Here is an 18,471-nt window from a genome sequence, read left to right on the forward strand (position 1 = left end):
TTACTCACAGCATATTCAAACTATACGTAGTTCATTGACCAGCAACCTGCATTGATCAAATTTTCAAGAAAAACAACACATTAATGATTTTTCTTAAGAAACTTGAAAGTCAAGGTCACGCCGATTTCACGCCGAAAACACGCCGCCGCCGCCGATTTTTTGACAAACGCCGCCTCCGATCATTTTTTAATCGGCGCACACGTCTACTTTTTAGGTAGGGATATGTTTTCCGAGCAAAGCTCGGTCTCCCAGATATTTAAACTTTATACGGCTTACGATACGATACGATATAAAACCATTGTAAATTTGATTCATTTTGTTTCATGTACTTCACCTTAGGTACGGGTATTATAATATGTAATAATTCCAAAAATAGTTTTATGTTTATATAATATTTTAATATTATAATATGATAAATGAATAAGGTAAGGTGGCGCAAGACTAACAGTACGAGGATTCCATACAAGTGATAGTCTTACCCCAGTGTCGTCTTACCCCACCTTACCTTACATATTAAAATTGCCCGGGTTATTCGGGTCCACCCTGTAAGTATGTACTATAGTACTTATACTAAAAAACCGTTCATAGATTTTTGTGCATTCTCTGAGATTTCCTTAAATGTAAAATAAAGAGATATACGTCATATTATTATTACATATAATATATATTCAATGCCAATATATATGTAATAATAATATGACGTAAACATTGCCAATTAACTTACAGTGCCCCCAATTAAAAATTTGTTGACAATAAATGTAATACTTTCTAATTCCCGTGCTACTTAATCAGCTGTTTTAGGTAAATATTCTATGGGAATTAGGGCACGGAAATTAGAATTCGTAATAAAAAAATTCGCCAAAAATTTAAATCGTGTTTAACCAAACTGTTATGTTATCGCTTACATAAAGATACATAAAGGGCTCCTAAATATGACAATTGTTTTTGAAAAGCTATGTGGGAAATAAAATTTATAAGGGGCATCGAAATTAGAAAAAAATTGTCGCCCACCCGGATTCCGAAATACTTATGCGATTTTCTCGAACACGCCGCGGCTTGACGTACATCCGCTTGCTTTGAGAATCAGCCGAATACTGCCAGTACAGGTGAGGCAGGACACGAGGCGGTTCAGATACAGACGTCGGCTGTGAGAGCCCTTTGAGTTTTGCCGACGAAATTTTACTCGCGCGCTCGGACAAAATTTAAACTTCGATCACGAGTTATTTACCACAATGAAGTTAATAGTGTATGTGCTCAGTGATAGTAAATATCATCTAGTTTAAGTATTTGACACTAAATTAGTGATACTAATGTAGAATTTTTCGTAGGATTTTTCATTATGCTCAAAAGTAGATTCCGGACAGGGCACGGGAGTAGTAATTTGAGCCTTTAGGTATTTTTAAGTGTACTCTAAAAACCAATTAATCAGTGAATTCATATGGAACCCGGTGTGAAAGTGTGGCTTCTTTATGTAAAAAAAAAATGGTAAGTATTATATGATGCTAACCCGCAATTTTCATCACGGACAGAAAAAAAATCGTGTTCAGAAATTGACCCATATTGAGGTCTTTCAGGTTTCGCTGAACCGTCGTCAGCCAGGTAGCAGGTGGTCTTCGACGTCCTCGCTTGACTCGCTTCGTCGTTGAAATATCGAGCGCTACCTTAACCATGTAGTCTACAGGACGCCTCTGTACATGACCGTACCACCTTAGACGTTTTTCTGTTATTGGCGCTACTTTGAAACTACCCGGCGGAAGATACCCACACGCTTTGTTGTCAAAAAGAAGTGGCAGGACAACATTGTCGGATTATCAAATTACTCCGACAAGGTGGCTGTGTTGACGTTAAGCATATCCCAAATCCCAAAGCTATATACCTACCTTAACCGCAATCAAAGCCTACGCATCAACATCTACACATTGCGATGATAAGATTGAAGAGTATTACGAGATTATGACCCTCTAAATAAATCTACTGATGAAAAGCAGGAAACATGGACCATTGTCCTTGGTGAAGTCAGATCAAGCACACATACATAGTCGGACCACATATGGCCTTGGCAGCAGAAACGACCGTAGTTCTAGGTCTATTCCATTTGCCTTTGGTCGAAACATGAACGTAGATAAGTAATTCCTTTTTTCTCAAAAAAACTTCAAAGTCGCTGGACCTGGACTTCGCCTGGCGGAATATCACACACGAAATTGACTACTTATATAATAATATTTTCATCTGACAAAAGTTTAATTAGATATTTATTTATGTAGGTATTAGGTACATCAATAGGTTTAAATTTAGTTCCGATCACAGACCCGTGAGAGCAAAAATAAAGTTTAAGACTTAAATCCACCGTAAGCAATTAATTCATAAATAGGCAAAACACCTAAACAGAAACACACTCTTATTTGTAACCACGATCAGTTTAACTTAGAATTACGAAGTAATTTTGACACCTTACAAGAAGAGATACCACAAATACACATTCAGAAGTTCAAATTCAAAATAACAACATTATAAATACTTTAGAAACAGCCGGTAGCAAAATTAAACCAACCCGGAAAAACAACAAAAAACTCACAAGCGACACATTACGTTATTAGAACTAGCTCTTCTGAAGGAGGTACGAATTCTTCATCATCATAAGTATTATCTTTATTAACAGTTTCAACTAAAACAGTAGTAAATTGTTTATACGACAACGGTTTCACTCACTTGAATTTTTAGTCGCTATTGGCGACATGTTACCGTTGTCGTATAAACAATTTAAAATATGTCTCACGAAAGTTTAATATCGATTAAAACAGTAGTATTAACTTTATTCAAATAGCTTTAAACTTTTTTGTCATTCAAGACACATTGAGACATTTTCTACTGTAAGAGAACAATAGTTTTATGGGTAATTAATAGGTAAGTACCTACCTAGTGATAATAATAATTAATGTGTGTTTTGTGTCACCTTGTCAGAAATAAAATTGGAACATAACAGACATCACAAAAATAACTTGCTAATTTTGATGAATGAAAAAGTATCACACAGCACATAAATAATATTATATTATAATTAATAAATATGGGAATCTTACACATACCAACCTAGTTCCACAGTTAGATCAATAGGGCTCGTAATGTGGCTATATCTATCTAATTATAAATAGTCGTCTAGTAGGTACCCATAATACAACTCTATTATGAACCTTATAGAAAAAATACAACACAGTGACATTAAACAACGAATGACATTCATTAACCACACCGTTATAAGCGTTCTGTACCAGTTGTAGTGGCTTTAAGCTTAAAACGACATTTTTCACTTAAGCATGCCAACTGTCGCTATGGTAAACTAAGCTAGCATATTGACACTACACAGATAATGACGATCGACCTGCTAAAACTTCTGTCAGCTTCTTAAAATCACAATGTCACTTAAAGTAAAAGAACAGTACGTTTTTATTTTTAGTCAGCATTATGGCTTTAAGTTTTAAGCAAAACCGTCATTATAGGTATAATGTCACTTTACTTATTTCAAAACGTTATTCTATTCTATTAAATTCAAAAGTACAAGTGTCCTTAAAGGGAAAAGTACGATATTGCTTTAAATTGAGTTTTGATTTTGATACCATATTATAAGTTTAAAGTGACATAGTACGTATAGATACACTATTTCTTATGTAAATTGACGTACTTACCATTGAATCTCATAGAAAACCGTCACTAAGCAAAAAAATACAATTTACTTCCCTTTAATGACATTGTTCCTATGAGACGGGCACCTATTCCCTCTATTCGCCATAACGACATTAGCGCCCTCTGGCGGTTCTAATAGAGCTAGGGCGATAGGTGTCTTCGTATTGCGTGCGTTACGATCATACGAGCTAGATGGCGTTATTAACTCAAAAACCCCATTTTTTGGATAATGACGTTATGTTTCTCAAGGAGCGCATGTTTCGTTGGTCTTTATTTAAGGTTTATAGCAGTTGGAGGTGAAAATGATATACAAAACGCTCATTTTGTTCTGCATCTTGCCAAATCAAGATCCATCTTCAATAAATAAGAAATGTTTTAAATTGTCCTTATAAAGCGTTATTACAGCCCAGCCTTAATATTAATAAAGGCAAAATCGCCATAATAAGATATACCTATTGGAGCGGTTAAGGTACACAAAAATATCTGAACTTGCACTTTAACGATTTAATTTTTATTTTCGTTATATCATTGATATATGATTTTGTTCATTTATATTTGTGAACATCTTTGTCATTCTGATATAATTATCTGATGGCGAATATACCTGCAACACTCGTGCCATCTAGCAGAAATCAACCTATAAATATCTGTCCGCATCTATCATTTTTGATATCTACGGCATAGGCAGATGATTTCAGTCGGTAATCAAAAGCAGAATAAAGGACCTTTTACACGCGCCAACTAATCTAAAAATGTGACGGATGAATTGGACGAATCGGAATTTCCGGGGCAGATAAAAGGACGATGAGGCATTCAAAGTTAATTAAATAGGTTGCCAATGGATTTCTGAAATGTTTAGACAGGCTGTAAGAGGGATACGAGTTTAATTACTACTTTAATAAATTTAAATTTTGGAGTTTGGTGGTGCAAATATAAATATTTGGGTTTTGCTGATAAGTATTTATTTTTTTGCAATAAATTTATTCCAGTTCAGTCTGTAACCTGTTAAGTTAGTTTAAGTAAAATATTTGAAAATATGTAATCACAAGTATTCCGAATCCCATCTCATATTTGCATTCTTATTCCTTATCCTTTTAGTTTATTCTGGTTAAAATTGGTTGTCGCATCTGCATCAAGTAGGTAACTACTTACCAGTTGCAATTTTTTTAATAGATAAGTAAGTACGATCACGATTGTCAATGTCAATATACTTAGGTAACTTTGAATAAAAATCACTTGCTGAATTTGGTACAGAGCCAAGTACGAGTATAATTCTGCCAAATAAAAGTATTTCCTTGCTAAGTATGCCATCAACTGTATCACAAAGCGTTACTATGTACATCCTAAGGTACAATTTTATTCTAAGAATTCGCAGCCAATCTTAATGGCAAAAAGTCCCGTCAGACAAGACTTCAACAGCTAATAACAAGTGTTTGAGTGATAAAAACCGCCTCATACTGTCAGTAAAGATTGACGCTGCTCATAACAAATTATTAATAAAATGAAAAATTCGATTTTGTCACACTGATATGTAATTAGGGGTTTATTTGATAATTTATTTATATATCACACTTATACGTATTTTTTTAAGTTAGTTTCTTAAGTTTTACAAATACATAACGTCAAAAGTCGGATAATTTTTTTGATGAATCATCGTAACCATTCATTGATAGTAAAATACTCTTACAATTTCGTCGTTGTTATTTAAAACCATCGGTTAATAAAACATTTGTCCGTAGACAATCCACGGTCGCGCCGTGACACAGCTTTCTGACCGCCATTGTTGATTAAATGTACAATAGGAAGATGTAGACCGTGTATATGTAAAATAAATTCACATATTAATAATTGCACGTACGACATGAACTCTCTCTAAAATCATCATTTCTTGATCCTGCAGTAGCACATAATTAACACAGGAAACAGAAGAAAACCCATCAGTTTTATTGACAGTATGCATCGTGAATAAGTGCTGATGTTAAAGCCAGTCTGTCCGGCGCCGACAGGTCCTTGCCTCGTCTTTCTTTCGCGATGTTATCTGAAACAGTATTGGATTCTAGATTAATGAGATTATGCTAAGAGAGCGACTGCCTTTCGTAATTTATTTCCCCCTGAAACAGTGGAACTGCCAATGAAATATACAGTGCATACTGTCAATGAATCAATAATTTATCTTCCTTTATCCTTCGTGTTTCAAATAGTTTCCAAGATGTTTATGGGCTTGAAAAGAAATTATATACACAAGAAATAAAAGTAGAGTTTTATTTTACTTCGAAATCGTACACGCTTAGAGGTAGCTATATCCATTTTGTTTCACTGGAAAATCGTATACGTTTCTAGGTTTTATTTTTGTAACCAAGCTAGTGTAATAAATAGTTGGTCTGTTTGTTGGTAAGACTGGTTTCTAAAAGCTTTTCAAAACAGTATTTGCCGCAATATATGTATTTATACAATCAGTATCTGCACTATACTTTATATTTCAGGCTACACGCTCATTCTTATTTTCTCTTATTATAAAGGCGCCATTCCGGTTTTTTTTTAACTGAGGTTAGATATTCAGTTTTGATCAAGATTGAAGGGAACCGTTGGATAATGGCAGTACACATCATTAGTTGAGGAGGTCCTTGGGTGAGGCTTATGTCCGTCAGTTGTTATTTTACCTACAGTCCGAAGATTTTTGACTACCATAATATGTATAAGTTTATAAGGTATCATGACATCTCAACATCTTGGTAAAGTCAATAAATTGCAGAGTCTGTTTATATTGTGTATTTACGGGAATGCTTGGCAACGTTTTGGGCGAAAACGGTTTCCTTAATACTGTTGAAAATGTTAAAATAGCATTTAAATCCTGTACGCTAAGTTCGTAGCTGACCACAAAGATAGCCACTGTTGACCGCAGAAATATGAAGGTACCTAGTCCCAAAAAGAGACAATAAGAATTAGCTGGCCGATATAGAAACTCATAAACTAAATATCTATAGAACTAGAACTTCAAAAGTACGCAACATATATTATCATTTTTAAATGTATTCTAAAGCAAATATCGTGCGTGAGTGTTCACAACAACAGCAACATTAAACAAGAAACTCTGTTCCTACTTAAATTCTTCAAAACTAGGCCACAGCCAACTCGATTGTAAACTTATCTAACTTTTTAATCGCCACTTCATTTAAGTTAGGCGCAGGAATGCTCAAACAGCCGCATTCTATTGATTTAATTCGACTTTTTGTTTTTTCGCGGGAAATGGCATCTGTCACGTCGCCTCACAAATTGATGCTTTGTTTTCATTTTATTCAGCGCCCTCCATTCTGTTTGGAACGTTTCATTTGGAGAGAAAAGTTAAAAAATGTCGGGATTTAGTTTTATGGGCGATTCTTTGTAATCGAAAATAGAAAAAAATCGGCTAAAGGTTCAAACAAAAATTCTTGCTATTCAGATTTCTTGTGCCGAGGAAACGTTTCAAATGAAGACTTCAATTCAGTTTATACTTATGCAAATGAAGTGACTATATAAATACAATGACATAATTTGATCGATAAACTCATTAGTACCGTAGATATCTATGGTGTTGATGAAATTGGAAAATGACTGGTCCATAGACGGAATAAGGTATAGGGAATTTTTAATGTTGCAAATTATGTAGGTAACTTATTATACATAATTTGCAACACAAAAAATCCCTCTAGATTTTATGCTTTACTATCGTTAAATACTACGAGTACATAGATTAAAATAAAGACATGAATGTTATCAACTTATCACAAATATGAAGGACCTGTGTACGTCCTAAAAATGTATTTTTTGGCATAGATAAACTTCATAACATAAGACCTCAAACCTCAACCTTAATTAAGACATCTCTCAAAACAATCCCATGGACTATGGAGTGTAGAAGTAAAGGAGAGCTATCTTTTATGATAAGACGGTTGTAAAAGTGTCCAGCTGTCAGTATAAAGAATAGTTCGAAATCTCTCCGGTGGCGCTAGTAGGTAGCACCGGGAACTAACATGAATTTAGACCTTATTGACTGAGTGAAGTGCGCTGTCAGTTTTTTGAAATTTTATTAAAAATTTTCATAAAGTGATTTATTTAATTTAGGATTTCCTTGTGCAGTAAAACTAGCCGTCCCTGTCTCAGTACGCATCATATAGACTGCCACCTCTGTTATCTAGCCACCTCGGGCCTGGGCTTACCAGGCCTTAAGCCCCACATTCACACTCCTACCTTGTAGGCCGCCTCGTAGTCCGCCTCGTTGGGTAGGATTGTGTATGGGGGTTGCGGACTACGAGCCGTCCTACAAACGGCTAAACGGTAGGACGACTCGTAGTCCGCAACCCCCATACACAATCCTACCCAACGACGTGGACTACGAGGCGGCCTACAAGGTAGGAGTGTGAATGTGGGGCTTTAGGGCAAATCCACCGCTATAGGATATATTTTCTATAGTAAAAATGGGAAAAGTTTGCATCGTAAACAGTTGCCAAAGTGGGCGTAAGAGGAAAAAACAGAAAAATGTTACGAAATCCGTATCTTTTTTCCAACCAACGGTAAGTATGTAATTTTCACTACACCTTATAAAACAAAGTCCCCCGCCGCGACTGTCTGTTCGTGGGTTTGAATGTATCTTTGCGATAAACAAACTACTGGACGGTTTCAGTTCGATTTTCATGTATCAATAGAGTGATTCTTGAGGAAGGTTTACGTATATAATTTGTTGACTATAGTTCGTTTTTTTTAGCATTAGAAAGAACTTGCAAGAAGGTAAGCGATTTTGACATGTTTTTTAATTGAAAAACGCTTTTTAAAATTCAAAAACTATTACTGATGAAAGCAGAAGAATATAAATGATCGTATTAGATTCATAATTGTTACATATTTGCCGTAACTTATTTTTAAAATGTGTTTTTCAATTAAAAGACACATCAAGATTGTTTACCTAATTTCTAATGCTAAAAAAAAACGAACTATAGTGCGAAGCCGGTCGCTAGTTATTTAATAAAATATTATATTGTGATTTTTATATTTTTCTTATAAAATTCACAATTTCACTTCAACAATTCTTCATTTTTCTATTAATTCTCAGACTCCGGCACGGTTAGAAAGTTGGAAAAAGTCGTTAGGAATTGCATTAAAAGCAAATGATTATATTTGCCATCTTCATTTTAAAGAAGAAAATATAAATATGTACGAAAAGTTAACTATTAAAGGAGAGCTCAAATATATTCCTACACAAAGAAAAACGCTTAAGGAAGAAGCTGTGCCCACGATTGAGCATCAGTTTATTCCCATTCCCGAACATGAACTCCAAGCCAATACTATTCACATAGAGGAATCTTTCGAACCATACCCCAATCAACCTAAGGACGAGCAGCAACAACAAATCAATGCCGAGCAACAGGAATTATCAGAAGATCAAAATGATTCTAATAATTTAATGGATTATGAAATGATACAACAGGACTTTGCGGAACCATTGTTTAGTCAATATCAGGATACTAATGTAACAATTAATCCAATAGAGAATTTTAAAAGTAAGTTTCGGGCATTTTCGTTGTTGCCGCCTTTTTGGCTACATGCAGAAAATCCTAATGGGCTGGAATTTATGCGAATGGATCCAAAAACTCAGAAGATTAAACATCATATACGTTTAAACGATGATCTAACTGTCACTGTAAGTGTTTATTAATGTAACAATAAAATTCGGTTGGCATGATTTGAATTTGTAACGAAACATAATTGCTATTTAATTGCAGGTAATTTTTCCCAATAATGAACAATTGCCACTAAAGGAGAAAATTAATTCATATGACAACACCTACGATTACTTAAAATCGGTTGAAAGATGGCTTTTGTGCGTTGGTACTCAGATTGACGACAATAAGTAAGTTTTGGTAGATTGTTAACCAAGGGATGAACGCAGTGAGAGTATAGTCCGAGGCTAAAATGATGCCATTCACCCGAGTTAAACACTCTACTTTTCATTTCGAATACGAGGAACCTAGCCCCAAAGCTTGTACTATGGGTGTAGGCGATAATACAACTGTTTGCAGTCGTCTTATGAATATATATACCATAATGTAACAGTTGTATTTAAAATAAAAGGATAACTCGTAAGCCTAATAACTTTGATTTTATTTAACATTTTTGTCATTAAAAATATTGTATGTAACGGTACATTAAATAGGTCTTAATTCTTGAACCTATCCTATTAAAACTCGACTTTTATGTGTATTTTAAGAACCCTTATTATGTAGGTACCTGTAGATTAAAGCACTATTTATACATAAACAATGGTACAGGAGAATAATAAAAGATAAAAACGAATTTATCTAATATATAATTACATCAATTTTCAGATTTTGTAAAGGTGTGATTATTGGTGATGATACTTACGAAAGAAATCAACAGTACCCAAGATGTAAATCTTGTCGAATATTACGAAATCGTTTGCAGAACCGTAATTCCACTTCAACTCTATTACAAAAAATGGCAGAAGCTAAACGGCGCGCTTCAAATCTTGTACATAAATGCAAGCGTCTGAAGAGGACGGTAAGTCTTATGCCGGCTACATACGTAACGATAAATCGTTGCGATAAAACTGTGCAGTCCGACTGTGCAGATAAATCGAACCGTGTGTATGACAAATCGTTACGATAATCGACAATCGGACAATCGGACTGCACAGTTTTATCGCAACGATTTATCGTTACGTATGTAGCCGGCATTAAAGCCGTAACAGACTACCGCACCGCGCCACGACCTTGATGGTGCGGTTAAAATATCTCTTTCACGCTCCAAATTATAGCTACATCCTTAGCCCCCTCCAGACTATGCGCGTGAATCGCGGGCGAAGCCGCGAACGCGAGTGTGGAGTCGATTTCGCAGGTCTGCGTTCTGGACTCCACACTCGCGTTCGCGGCTTCGCCCGCGATTCACGCGCATAGTCTGGAGGGGGCTCTTAATGCACGTACGGCGACCACCTTACGACTATCGATACGTGCGCCGCACCGCACTAAAGTCGCGGTATGGTGCGGTAGTCTGTTACGGCTTTTTATCAAAAACATATTAAATAAATAAATATTAGGGAACATCTAAAGGCCCCTGTACACAATGGGCCAGCGCCGGCCAGGCCAAGGGACGCTGCCATGCGGTAGAATGAGGTAGCAATATCACTTGCTCCCTCTAACGCATAAATGCGTCCCCCAGACTGGCCCACGCTGGCCCATTGTGTACTGGCCTTTACACAGGTCAACCTAGCCCCAAACTAAGCAAAAGTTGTACTATGCGTACTAGGCGACGCTATAATATACTGTATTTGTATAATTGAAGACGTAAAATAATACAAAAAGAAACTTGAGCAAGAAGTTTTCATACATATTTTTCGAAATCATTTCGAAGTCCCTTAAGGCGTATCCAGATTAGTAAATTTTTCGCCAATCTGATTCAATTGCCCGATCGAATCAGGATCGAAGTGCGGATGCAAATACCAATTTGGCTCGCCGAATTCAACCGCCGATAATGACCGATATTACCGATAAAATGAAGTGCAGATGCAAGAATACCAATTTGTGAGACCAGTCTGGATACCATTTCTGGATTTTTTCAATGTAGAGGGCTCTAATATCACCATAAATCTAAAATTAGAGATTGACGCCAATTTCATTTCTGATAAAATCAACCGATTTGATCAGTCCCGTCTGGATACCACTTTACTTAGCTGTTGTTTTTTATTCGCACACCCGCTTATAGACCAACAAGAAATTGTAGAAATTAAAAAGTGGCAACATCGTAGTGTCGTCCCTTTCAAATCAATCTAAGAAAACGGGACGACACTACGATGTTGCCACATTTTAATTACTACAATATCTTGTCGGCTTATAACTTTATACATTGTACCTACTTGAGTAACGAATTTCATATCGACCGTTCATATAATTGCAGAATATCCAATTAAGAGAGAAAATTTCCTTGGCTAAGGCGCAGTGTGCAAAGAAATCGGATACCGTAGTACAAGCATCTATTTCAAAACTACCTGAAGAATTTCAAAATGCCGTGAGATCATGTTTTGAAGCCGCGAAAAAAAATAATACAAAAGGTCGTCGACATAATAACATTACATTTAAATATAATCTACTAAAATTAACAATAAAATTTAAAAATTTACAAATCACATTAAAGAATAATGATATACAATATATACACAAAAACACAACAATACATACAAAACTAACCTACACCTGTCCTTACATGCCTGTTGCAACAGTGCACAATATAAGGACAGTCAAGCCGATCTGCGATCATCGCCAGGACAGTGTTGGCGCTGGCCCGCACGCGCCGCACCAGCGCAGCTGCGCGCACGCGCATGGTGGCGTGGAAACAGGCCGTGTGGGCCCCCGCGAACATGCCCGAAGCGCTACAGTAGCGGGGCAGCCCCAACACCGCCCTGAATGCGTTATTGTACTGGACGCGGAGCGCGTTGTACGCTCTTTGCGTGTAGTCCGCCCACAGGCCACACGTGTACAGCGACGTGCAGTACGCTTTGAAAAGCGTTATCTTCACGTCACTACTACAACGAGCAAACCTGCGAGCCAACATGTTCGCCCTTACGCACAACGCCCTCCGCTCCCGCTCCATATCCACATCATCCTTGAGGTCCGCAGTAACAATATGCCCTAGGTACTTGAAACTCTGTACTCTGTCTAAGAGAGCTCCGTTAAGCATGACAGGTGGCACATATTTTTTTAGGATACAGTTCCTACCTAGTCCATATACTTAATGTACCCATCAATATATTTCTGCCTGGTGTTTTTGGGTTTAATTCTTTTGAAATGAGGCGTAACTTTGGGCTGTGGACGTTTTTTATCGCTTACCTTCTTTCTAATGCTAAAAAAACGAACATAGCCATACAAATATTAGTACTATTATAAATGCAAAAGTGTGTCTGTTACCTCTTCACGCTTAAACCGCTGAACCAATTTAGATAAAATTATGGAGATAGTTTGAAACCCGAGGTCCTATATTTTTTATTGAATAATAATTTTGACTTGTTTTCAGAGATTTTTCTCCGTCATGAGATATTCGTGTGGAGGAAACGATCACCCTGATCCCAAAATGTTTGCACAAGTTTACCGATTGGCGTCTTGTTTTTCCCTAATACGCCCTCCGAAAGGTTGTAACGTTTCCGGCAAAGATTTGCTGAAGAACTTACTAGGAGCAAAGGATATGGTAACTGGTTCAAACGAGGCTAAGCAAGCATGGCTGGAAAGCCTCGACCATATACTAGATAATGGTGAACCATTGATTGATGGTTATGAAGACCATGACTACAACGAGGCTGTCACCAGTGACGCGGTGCAGTCTTACATTGCTGGGTACATCGTCCGCAAATTGCGAAAAATCGTAAAATGCAATAATTGTTTGAAACTCATACAAATGAGTCCCAATGAGGGAAAAATGTTAATGAGAAACGACGTAATCGATAAAATGGATTTATACGGCGGGTTAATTTATGCTAGTGACGATCTATTCAATCTGACCAAAATGATAGAGAAATGTGTGTTAAGAGCAATAAGCAAAGCTTTAACCAATATGGAGACGATCAGTGAAATTACGCAAGAATTACAAAAAGAAACATTGATAAAAGTTGGATGTGCCGACCATTCCAAACAAGTATCAAAAAAATTATCGATATGTACGTAGTTATGCGAGCCCACTTTCTGGCAAAATATGAAAATAAACGTTACGACGCAGCCAAAACCAAAACTAAAATGAACAGGAAAAATGCCAAGTTATTGTCTTAATTACTAGTAGTTCGCCCCGAACTAAGAACTCGTATTCGCTGAAAACTACTGCGCACACTCAGGTTTTGATTTCCAACTCAATCTCACTAGTGATACCTACTAATACTTTATATACGAGATTACCGCCACGTGGGATGTTGACTCGACGATCATTGTTGCGATAGTCGTCTCGGATTTTTTTCCGTCATGAGATATTCGTGTGGAGGAAACGATCACCCTGATCCCAAAATTTTTGCACAAGTTTACCGATTGGCGTCTCGTTTTTCCCTAATACGCCCGGTTGTAATGTTTCCGGCAAGGATTTGCTGAAGAACTTACTAGGAGCGAAGGATCTGGTAACCATTGATTCATGGTTATGAAGACCATGATTACAACGAGGCTGTAAACCAGTGACGCGGTTCAGTCTTACATTGCTGGGTACATCGTCCGCAAATTGCGAAAAATCGTAAAATGAAATAATTGTTTAAAACTCATACAAATGAGTCCTAATGAGGGAAAACTGTTAGTGAGAAACGACGTAATCGATAAAATGGATTTATACGGCGGGTTAATTTATGCTAGTGACGACCTATTCAATCTGACCAAAATGATAGAGAAATGTATGTTAAGAGTAATAAGCAAAGCTTTAACCAATATGGAGACGATCAGTGAAATTACGCAAGAATGACTAAAAGGAGCATTGATAAAAGTTGGATGTGTCGACCATTTCAAACATATATTAAAAAATGTTATCGATATGTACGTGGTTATGCGAGCCCACTTTCTGGCAAAATATAAAAATAAACGTTACGCCGCAGCCAAAACCAAAACTAAAATGAATAGGAAAAATGTCAAGTTATTGTCTTAATTACTAATAGTTCGCCCCGAACTAAGAACTCGCATTCGCTGAAAACTACCGCGCAGCGCGCACACTCAGGTTTTGATTTCCAACTCAATCTCACTAGTGATACTTAGGTAAGTAATACTTTATATACGAGATTACCGCCATGTGGGATGTTGACTCGACGATCATTGTTGCGATAGTCGTCTCAGCGGACGGTCTCATAGCGAAGAGTCTCGACCAACACCTAGAGACTGGATCAAGGGTCAGATGCAGGCAAATTGTGACAAAACATTCGCTGATGTTAACAAGAAATAACTCAAAATGTAGTCAATATGATGGGTGTTGAGAAAGGGGCGACTACAGGGCCTGGGGCCTAGGGCGGCAAAGACTGCAAATCCGCCACTACATTATACATATATAAAAATGTGTTCGGGTGTTTTTTTTTTGTTTTGTAAGTGTTTTTATATTTTACTTTTATATTAATATTAAAAACGAAAAACAAAAAAGAGCCTTTTATTTCTCGCCGGTAAAACAAACACAATATTATAAACTTAAATTTACATTAGGTTTAGTATTACAATAATATTTAATATTCCTCAAATCAATGTTCTATTATGCTTGGTTATGTAATAAGTAGTAAGTAATTATATTTTTTTCTTGTAATTTATTCTGCAACAACCCCTCCTGTGAGGGTGAAGGCCTCCTCCAGTGATGCTGGTCATCACAATTTCTGTTCTCTATCTTTTTCAACTTACATATGTATATCAATATTAATTTATATATTGGTATTAAATACCTACAAATACAAATAATAAAAAGCTAATAAATACTCTTATCGGGATTCGAACCCGGGACCTCCTGCTTCATAAGCGGGGTCACTACCGACAAGGCTAAAAGACCGTCAATAATTGGTTCACGATGCACAGTGGCGCCGCGGCGCGGCCTATTTAATGTTTTTGAGGGACACTTTTTAATACATGAAGATTGTTTTCCTCATCTCTACCTTCCATACCATGGACAAACAGACGAAATTGGCATTGTTAAAGCACAAAGGCAAATAAAAAAGGCAACAAATGGAGGCATTTGCGGACAAAGCCGGAGTAATTGATTTAATTTGTCGCGAGTCAAAACTCAGAGGTGTTGCTGGCGGGTCTAACGGCTCGATTCGGGAAATGAATTAGAGATTCACTAGATAAGAAATAGTAAAGATATGTGACTTTCCACGGCAAAAGGTACCAGACGGCTGGCGCTTACATCGCATCGTGCCGCAATAATATTGGGCTATTTCATACTCGTATCTAGTTAATCTCTAATTCATTTCCCGAATTTCGCCGTAATTATACTAGGGAGCTATGAGAAACGGTTTGTGCGGAAATTTCCGAGTAACCAATTTTGACTGTTATTGAGTTCACTTTCCTCAAGGCTGTGTCCAGTAATGAAAGAAGACCCGCATACCCGATTTATGTGGTACGAGTAGATATATAGATAACTTGAAATATGTACCTATACATTTTAGTTATTTGAGTATGAAAATTCCACCCACTCTACTGGTGTGTGATTTTAAAACTTAAAATTGGACTTGCCTGACTGCAGTTATAGTCACAAAAGTTGATTTAAAGCATAAATAAAGGATGGCTTACGCTAGACCGGGCCGTTATTAGTTACTCATGAAAGAAAATTATGTAGGTACGTACATAATTTAACGGTTTATATCGCTCGCGGTTACTAAACTACTTCATGTAGCCATTAATTTTTCAATAGGAAATACATAATTAATACATTTCCACGACCGTATCATTTAGCATTTAGCGCGAAAGGTGCAAAAGTACGTCGTTTTTCGCATGGTATTCCCTTGCACAATGATTCTGTATGTGCATATTGTGCATGCTGCTCGAATGCCGCTTATCGTCACCCCTACGATCCTCGCGGTATTGTGCTGGGGCTCAATTCTATATTGCATTTGGCAAGCATGTGACATTACTAGTTTAAATCACATAGCTTGAACATTTACTAGGGTGTGTAATTTTCTTAGAATTTTGAAATATAAAACCTCTTGAAGTTGCCTAATTACTTACTCTGTGTGAAATGGTAACGATGACACAGAATAAATAATAGTACTAGGTATACAGAAGACTCACTCTCTAACAAAACGCGTCTGTTACGATCAGCACAGATATGGCCGCTAGGTGGCGACAGCGCCACGCGCGGCTTATGGCAAACCCCAAAATTGGGGTCGAACGGATGTACTTTTAGCTACCTGTAGAAAAGCGACGAAATCGCGGAGTGAGCCACGCCTGACGATGATTGATAAAAACTACCCCTAATTCTTCCCTGGACCTCAAACAGACAAACGTTACACACCCTAATACCTATACCTAATACTCTACTTATAGCAATGTTATTAAGTAGCCATTGTTTACGTTCAAGTCGTTTAAGGCGGCCATCTTTATTTGTACAAGAGTAGCAATGTCTTGAGCTGTTATAAAAACAAGTAGAATTTATCTTTTATACGGCGTACGACTATAGTGCACCTCACGTGCCCTAGCATGACTGCAATACTAAGATTTTATATCCAAAAAACAACTTGTTAACAACTAAAGTCAATATTGGTAGCACTTGTCAGTTATAAAGAAAAAAAAACCTTGCCTATGAAGCTGGAGGTTCCGGGTTCGAATATACCTAATTTATTTGTCTTTAAGGATGACTCATGTTAGACCGGGCCGTGTCCGGGCCGGAGCTTCAGGCGCTTACTTTTCTATGGCATGACAGGAGATCACGTGATGCTTTCCATAGAAAACGTCGCGCCGGATGCTCCGGCCCGGACACGGCCCGGTTTAACGTGAGTCATCCTTTATTCTTTAATATTTTTTTCTGAATTAGGGATGATTTATATTATGTATTGAAGTATGTATCTACTTAAGTATTCGAATCGTTGCCTATAATAGTACCTAACAGATTTGCTTAAAAATATATTTAAGATTAGGCTTCTAGTAACTCTCAATTTTTCCTTTATTAAAAAAATTGTATCGCTTTCAGACGTTTCTGGTTGATAAACATTGAGTGTCGCTTAGTTTGGAGCTAATTGGATCTGTATAAGGTTGCCCCAAATATTTATTTTATTATCCTTTTTGTCGTGATGACTGGCAACCACCATGCTAGTCACGCGATGCATTTATTGAAGCGGCCGGAGAAAAGCTCTTTGTGACGTAAAAGATTGATGCGCATTTCTTTGCCTCGCTCGAGCATTTGGTGTCTATTGCCTTTGTCATCGTGCCTTGGAATACGGTCTTAAGATGACGTTCGGAAGGCAACTGCGATACTCTTGCGAGATAACTGCTGCAGCCTTGACGCGGCCGCAGTCACTGTATAATGATATTAATGGTAACATTCCATTTCTAACCGCAGCTGCACTACCGGTACTGAACGCGTCGCTGTCTTTGTCAATTTCCATAGTAAAATAGTAGTAGTGCAGCTGTGGTTAGAAATGGAATGTTACCCTTATAGTGTTAATGAGTGACGGATAGAACGGTCTAGTCCCGACAGTAATGCGGCTACGAACGTCACTTATTTTTAGAGAGAATGGTAACTGCAGCAGTAATATCACAACAGTAACGCTGCAGTTGCCATTCGAATGTACCCTTTCAAAGGTAAGAGTAATGTCCCAGTCAGCATCCGAACGTAATCTTTGTACTTACTCGTTTTAACTATTTCATGCATTATATTGTTGGGACTAATATGTAAATATATGAATAGTTCCACCAACCCTCTAAGCCTTCATCATCAGATCAGTTCGATGATCGATGCTCTATGATCATTTGAAATGATTGTATTGTCATCTATACTATAATTATATGTATTTACTATCGTACACCAGAGCAAGTGACACCACAACAGAAAACTGCGTCACGAAAATGATATTTTAGTATTTAAGTTTTTTATTATTGTATTTATAGAGGGTGTTTGGTACATCGTTTGTCAAATTAAAACGGCAGATAGGTTGAGTCATTTGCTATCTCCTCATGCCTAGAAAAACAAAATTAGCCATGGTTTTTTTTACTAGTAATCAAGTAAAAATTTGAATTTTACGAAAAACTGGCATAGAAGTGAAAAAAAAAATGTGCGCCAAATCAAAAATTTCTAGGCCTGAGAAGATAGCAAATGACT

General features: G+C 37.0%; 2 protein-coding genes across 3 annotated transcripts in view; one reads left to right on the forward strand and one right to left on the reverse strand.

The window, feature by feature from the left end:
- Positions 1-18,471, reverse strand: part of LOC134665770 (NAD(P)H-hydrate epimerase) — a 460,493-nt gene that overhangs the window by 367,168 nt on the left and 74,854 nt on the right. The window lies entirely within an intron of this gene.
- On the forward strand, positions 8,225-10,446 carry LOC134666292 (uncharacterized). Of its 2 annotated transcripts, XM_063523444.1 has the most exons (3): positions 8,225-9,355; positions 9,438-9,565; positions 10,041-10,446. In XM_063523444.1, exons 1-3 carry the CDS (start codon positions 8,867-8,869, stop codon positions 10,339-10,341), a joined length of 918 nt encoding a protein of 305 aa, XP_063379514.1. In that variant the 5' UTR covers positions 8,225-8,866; the 3' UTR covers positions 10,342-10,446. The 2 variants fall into 2 exon arrangements, with proteins under 2 accessions (XP_063379514.1, XP_063379516.1); XM_063523446.1 differs by having other exon boundaries at positions 8,485-9,355; positions 9,438-10,444.

This window comes from Cydia fagiglandana, chromosome 7, assembly GCF_963556715.1.
Source record: "Cydia fagiglandana chromosome 7, ilCydFagi1.1, whole genome shotgun sequence".
NCBI lineage: Eukaryota > Metazoa > Arthropoda > Insecta > Lepidoptera > Tortricidae > Cydia > Cydia fagiglandana.